Consider the following 6532-nt stretch of genomic DNA (forward strand, 5'->3'; position numbering starts at 1 on the left):
CCACATGTACCACATGAGGTGCGAATGACAATAAAGAAACTCTGACTCTCTGACTCTGACATGATCAATAATAAAGAACCTCTGACTCTGACAAACCAAAATTCATGAATCTATGTAATATATGAGGCTTACTTTCTGAAATGATAGACAAAAAAAAAAAAATTGAACTTTTTCACAAAATTCAATTTTTTTTTTAGATGACCTATATATATAGATACAAATAAAGAACAGCATAGTGGTACAGTTGGTTGGTAGAGCTGCTACCTCTCAGTGAGAAGGTTGCCGGATAGAATCCCGGCTGGGAAGCCATTTTGGGTGTTTTGAATGTTCTCTCTTTGCCCCTTTTCCATTAGTAACGGTACGGCCCGACTGGACCTGGTTCCAAGGCTTTCCCATTATTACCAGTACTCAGAACCTGTTACTATTTTCAGAACCCTTGGCTCTGTTGGTGCATACGTGGATTTTCTCCAGGTACACCAATTTCCTCCCACAGACCAAAAACATACGTTAGACTGATTGGTAACTCTAAATTGTCCCTAGGTGTGAGAGTGTCTCGTTTGTCTCTATGTATCCATGGGATGGACTGGAGACCTGTCCAGGGTGTCCCCCTCCTCTCGCAGTGACAGCTGGATATGGGCACCAGTGACCCCCGTGACCCAAAATGGAATAAACGGGTAAAGATAATGGATGGATGGAAAAATGTATTTTCCCAGCAGTTTTTTTCCACAACAATAACCTAACTACTTTTAAGTTTTATTTCAGCTGTACAGTCCACAAATTTAACATTTTCCGGTCTTTTCTTCCTCTGCTAAAAATACAGGAAATAATATATTTTCCTGTATTTATAGCAGAGGGAAAATACCAAAAAATATATTTTAAGTGTGTGTGCATGTGTGTTTTAATAGAAGGGTTATGAGTTATTGTGCCAAGTTAGAAATATGTCTTTTCCCAACAACTCAGTAAACATACCTGTCTGAGCTGCTACATTCTTACACACCCTCTCGTTCACTCAGGTCAGCTGACCAGTTGTTTCTGAAGGTCCCGAAGACAAAGCGTAAGCTTAGAGGGGACCGAGCTTTTTCTGTGATAGCTCCCAGGCTCTGGAATGACCTTCCATTGAACATAAGACAGGCCTCTTCAACTGAGGTTTTTAAGTCCCTTCTTAAAACTCATCTTTTTTCTTTGGCCTTTTAGCACAATCTGAGATGTTTTACCTTGTTTTATTGTGTTTGTATTTTATTTTATTATTTTATTCCTGTTTTAAATTTTACCCTCCCATTTTATCATTGTATTGTATTATATAATTGTGTAAAGCACTTTGGTCCTGTTGGGTGCATAAAGTGCTCTATAAATAAAGTTGGTATGGTATGGTATGGTACAAGCAGAATATTCCTACTTGTGCAAACTGAAACGTCTACATTTGAAAAACTGTGAATCTTGTAGTACGCTATTGTAAAACTTTGTGGATCTTTTAATGTACTAATACAAATCTCGTTGTACGCTTGCGTGACTACTTTTAAGACTGATTTGTCTTTCAAAGAGTGGACTTTCTTTTTCTGTGATTGTAAACTCTTTGTTGTAAATGCATTTGGATTTTAATCAAACTTGATTAAGCTTTGTTCTGCGTTAAATCTAAACCTTAAGTTGTTAATTTACCTCACTTTTGTTCCACAGCAAAACAAATTCATCGGTCTATCCAGGAAAGGAAAATAAAAACACCACAGACTGCAGAAGGACTTAACTCTTGAGGAAACTAAAAACTATGGATAGGTATCAGAAACCTTCTGAAGTGGAGTAGGAAAGCGTATTATGGACACAACCATGTACGTAGACTACAGAATTACAGCTTACAGAAACGTCACGGTACAACTAAACGACACACAAGTGTTCACCTCTGGTGTTCTGCAGAACTCACAGAATGCTCAGCATTATTTCATCAGCCTCTTCCTCTCTGGGCTCTACACTATAATCCTGTTTCCTGTCGGCCTCGTTGGGAACATCCTCATCCTGGGGGTCAACCTGGACCAAGAGGGCAGACTGACAGCCCCTGACCTGTACTTCGTGAACCTGGCTGTGGCCGATCTGTTCCTGGTGGCCGACTCTCTGATCGAGGTGTTCAACCTGAAGCAGGGCTACTACAACAACGCCGGCCTCTGCACCTTCATGAACCTGTTCCAGCAGGTCAACATGTACAGCAGTGTCTTCTTCCTGACCTGGATGAGCTTTGATCGTTTTGTGGCGCTCACCAACTTCATCGGCCGCAGCATGTCACACGCACGCCTCAGCTGCTGCCTCATCTGGGTGTTGTCATGGTTGCTCACTCTGCTGCCCTTGGCTGTAGCGCAAGTGCAGCATGCAGGGGAAGTGCACTTTTGCTTTGCCAACGTGACACAGATTCAGTGGCTGGAGGTGATGCTGGGGTTCTTGCTGCCGTTCTGCGTCCTCGGCCTGTGCTATGGGAAAATAGCGCAGGTGCTCCGACGCAGTCAAAGGGAGCAGAACGGCCCACAGCAGAAGCCTCACCGGCAGAAGGCCCTGCGAATGATCTCAGCAGCCGTGATGGTCTTCTTTCTCTGCTGGCTTCCAGAAAATGTGTTCATTAGCGTTCACCTCTTGAGGGGCGACTTGGACAGCAGCACACTGTGGCAGGACTATCCCCTGACAGGACATGCCGTCAGACTGGCAGCCTTCTCCAACAGCTGCCTGAACCCGCTCATCTACGGCTTCCTCGGGGAGGCATTTCGGAAAAAACTCAAAATATTCCTCCAGGAGAAGAGCAGATGGTCCAAACTGCACAGGTCAGCATCAGGAAAACCCATCTATGAACTAGCTGCACCGACGCACCCCAGTACCCCTCACATTTAAGCTCTCGTGAACTCCATCATATTATTATAAAACAAGCGAAAAGAAATTAAATGGACAGAACGAACACCCAACTGCTGTAAAAACTGATTTTTTTCAGAATGCTAGTGTTAAAAAGACTCAAAGAACAGCAGCTGGTGGAAAAACTGGATTATTAATAATGTTAATGTACGTTGACGACTCTTATTTGTGTTCATAACAATGACACCAGCCAACGCTCATCAATGACAACAATAACATTGAAACAACCGTCAGCAGCTCATATTCTCACCTCAGTTTGCTTTGTGTGGGTTTCTTGACTCATCTTTTTCTTTTTGCACTTCTTGTCCTTTTTGCACTTTATATCATTTGGAGAGTTTGTAACTGGATGAATCTGTACCAGAGCCTCCTGAACAAAATAAACACTGCTCATTTTGTAAAGAGGTACTTCAGGAAACATAATTATTTTGGGAAAAGTATGCGAGCCTAAAGAAAGTCCTTTAAAAACTGTATTACTCACCTCAGCTTCCACATGTTTCCTTTTCTTTTTTATTTTGGTCTCCACTTGTTCTTCTGCAACATCCCGAATGTCATTTGAGGTCAACTTGTTCTTTTTAGACTTTGATTTCAAAGACTTGTCCTTCGCCATCATGAGATAATTCTACAAACACAAAAATAATATGCTAACATGCCATGATGTTAAAACGAACAGGAAACAAGTGTCTCTCGCAGTGTTAGTCATGTTATAAAGCATTAGCCTAAGACTAATAATTCACGTGCATAACTGCTTAAATTTATATTCATCTCCAACTTTTCTGACGAACGAGTACAGTTTCTCTAAGTATACAATTTTCGCAAAAAAAAAAACAACAGGTTTACTACTAAAACACAACATACAAAACGCAACTTCATAACTATATTATTGTGAAAACTCACAGACCAACCTGAAACGAGAAGAAAACGTGTAAAGAGAGCAAAGCATGCGTGGGATCTTAACCAGGAAGTCTAGTCGATCAGGTGTAATGTGATTGGACAGCTGACTGTACGTGATTTGTGATTGGTGGACGGCTTCGTAGTGTGACGTCATATCCGGTGTCCTGTGAAATAAATAGTTAAAATAATACGCTTCCAAATAATTAGAATTTGCATCTCAATTATGACATTAATAATAGTAATATCAATAAATAATAATAACAATAATAATGAAAATTTAAAACCAAGCTCATAGTAGCTGTTTTTTCAGTTTGTCGGAACGACCCAAAATAGACCTTCCTGTAGATCCATCGGAAGGATTTCGAAGTTGCACAATGATGAACGTTACATGACCTAAAACGCTTGGTTCAGAAACAGATAAAGTTGTTGTGTAAACTAACATCACAATTCGTCCGAGATGTTGAAAACAACAGGAAGAGTGTTCAGCGGCCTCCAAAGTGCAACTCTCAGCCGAGGCAGATTTATTAAAAACACTTCAACGACCGTCAGGTGAGTCTGAGACTGGTTTCAATGACACTACAGGACTGGCATGAGAAGATGTCCATCATGTGGAGCAAAATTTGTCTCCTGTGCATTTCTTCTGAATTATATTAACCTGAAATGAGCATTTAAAGAAAACATAGACGACAAATGACAGAGTTGTAGGTTAGTGCTGCTTGTTCTAGTCATATGAACACACAGACACTGTTAGTGATTTAAATGTATGTTGATATGAATAAGTCTTTGTTGTCATTCTTAATAAAATAAATGATCACACAGACATTTTTCTGTTAACAAATGAAGATCACGTGCCTTAAACATTCATGCTAAAGGCATATTGCATACATATTACATATGTGTTCAGCATATTTTTAATAAAACTTGGAAAGACTTGTCGAAGATTGCCTTTAACAGATAAATTATTTTTTACTTAAAACATTTTTGAAGAAAAGTCTTTAAGATGTAGTTACTTACCTCAAGTGGTTCGCACTTCACTCTGTTTTGTGAACAGTGTGCGGCCTGTGGTTCTGAGCCCTCTGACGTCTGCTAAGTCCAAGCCCCCCACAGATGAAGAGACAGTAAACGAGGAGCCCATCAAGTTCTCCACCAGTAAGGCTAGTCACAGGACCTGGAAGGTTGAACATTCCATGGGAAGCCAGTACGAGCGGCCCTGGTGGAAAGTTGTCCCCATCATGCTGCTCGGCTCAGCCCTCCTCCTGTGGTGCTTCCTGAGGGAGGAGACGGACATCGACGCACAGCTGAACAAGCATCTGTACGAAAGGTTACCTGGCTTGCTTTCAGATGAAGAGGCAGAGCAAGTCGAGAAGAAATGACATGAAACTTATGTGTCATTTTATTCATACTGGCTCAATCTGCCACAAGGACATGTTGAACTGGGATAACTCATTGCTCAAGTTGAATCAAGCTTTGTTGCTACAATAGTTCTGAAAGTTATGCCATTCATTCTTGTTGAAGAACATGGAATAAACATTTTGCATTTGAACTGGACAATAACTCGACTGTTCTGTCACTAGATGTATTAAATTGTTGCAGCTACAGTCGTGAAAAAATATAACACCTCTTTAAAGATTCAGTCTCAGAAAAAAAGTCCACATCTTGATGTTTAATCTTGTTTTGTCTCTGGAAAATAAAGTTATTTAATTGCAGGGAAGCTAGAAAATAACCTAATGATGTCCAGGTCCTGCTGCAGCAGTCTTCTCTGTGTTTCAAAGTAGGTAAATCTGTCAAATAAAGTTGTTATGAAATCCAAATCAATTTTACACTCATCTGTCCAGAGGATACAAACCGGATTCCAAAAAAGTTGGGACACTAAACAATTTGTGAATAAAAACTGAATGCAATGATGTGGAGATGGCAAATGTCAATATTTTATTCGTAATATAACATAGATGACGGATCAAAAGTTTAACCTGAGTAAATGTAACATTTTAAAGGAAAAATATGTTGATTCAAAATTTCAGTGTCAACAAATCCCAAAAAAGTTGGGACAAGTGGCAATAAGTGGCTGGAAAAAGGAAATTGAGCATATAACAAACAGCTGGAAGACCAATTAACACTAATTGGGTCAATTGACAACATGATTGGTATAAAAAGAGCTTCTCAGAGTGTCAGTGTCTCTCAGAAGCCAAGATGGTAAGAGGATCACCAATTCCACCATTGTTGCGCAGAAAGATAGTGCAGCAATACCAGAATGGTGTTACCCAGCGTAAAATAGCAAAGACTTTTAAGTTATCATCATCAACCGTGCATAACATCATCAAAAGATTCAGAGAATCTGGAACAATCGCTGTGCGTAAGGGTCAAGGCCGTAAAACTTTACTGGATGCTCGTGATCTCCGGGCTCTTAAACGTCACTGCACCTCAAACAGGAATGCCACTGTCAAGGAAATAACAGAATGGGCTCAGGAATACTTCCAGAAAGCATTGTCAGTGAACACAATCCACCGTGCCATCTGCCGTTGCCAGCTGAAACTCTACAGTGCAAAGAGGAAGCCATTTCTAAGCAAGCTCCACAAGCTCAGACGTTTGCACTGGGCCAGGGGTCATTTAAAATGGTGTGTGGCAAAATGGAAGACTGTTCTGTGGTCAGATGAGTCACGATTTGAAGTTCTTTATGGAACACTGGGACGCCATGTCATCCAGACCAGAGAGGACAAGGATAGCCCAAGTTGTTATCAACGCTCCGTTCAGAAGCCTG

At 40.7% G+C, this 6532-nt stretch overlaps 3 protein-coding genes across 4 annotated transcripts in view; 2 read left to right on the forward strand and 1 right to left on the reverse strand.

Moving 5' to 3' along the window:
* The window catches only part of LOC119423425 (uncharacterized protein C7orf50), a 21474-nt gene extending 17612 nt beyond the window's left edge, over positions 1-3862 (reverse strand). Inside the window, exons 1-3 of one of the 2 annotated variants that reach the window (XM_037690815.1) lie at positions 3786-3862; positions 3362-3502; positions 3134-3247 (exon numbers count right to left, since the gene is read on the reverse strand). In XM_037690815.1, the coding sequence (XP_037546743.1) occupies positions 3134-3247; positions 3362-3493 (246 nt within the window). In that variant the 5' untranslated portion in view covers positions 3494-3502; positions 3786-3862. Of the gene's footprint in view, positions 1-3133; positions 3251-3361; positions 3503-3785 lie in introns of both variants that reach the window. The other variant, XM_037690813.1, reaches the window with a different exon arrangement.
* LOC119423424 (G-protein coupled estrogen receptor 1-like) lies at positions 1810-2897 on the forward strand. The gene has a single exon (XM_037690812.1). It carries the CDS (start codon positions 1810-1812, stop codon positions 2863-2865), a length of 1056 nt encoding a protein of 351 aa, XP_037546740.1. The 3' UTR covers positions 2866-2897.
* Positions 3863-4132: 270 nt separating the features above from the next.
* Positions 4133-5533, forward strand: c17h16orf91 (chromosome 17 C16orf91 homolog). Its single transcript, XM_037690850.1, has 2 exons — positions 4133-4323; positions 4826-5533. The coding sequence occupies exons 1-2, from the start codon at positions 4232-4234 to the stop codon at positions 5145-5147; spliced, it is 414 nt and encodes a 137-aa protein (XP_037546778.1). The 5' UTR covers positions 4133-4231; the 3' UTR covers positions 5148-5533.
* Positions 5534-6532: the final 999 nt, after the last annotated feature.

The sequence above is a fragment of the Nematolebias whitei genome, chromosome 17, assembly GCF_014905685.2.
Source record: "Nematolebias whitei isolate Nwh7 chromosome 17, NemWhi1, whole genome shotgun sequence".
NCBI classification, from domain to species: Eukaryota; Metazoa; Chordata; class Actinopteri; order Cyprinodontiformes; family Rivulidae; genus Nematolebias; species Nematolebias whitei.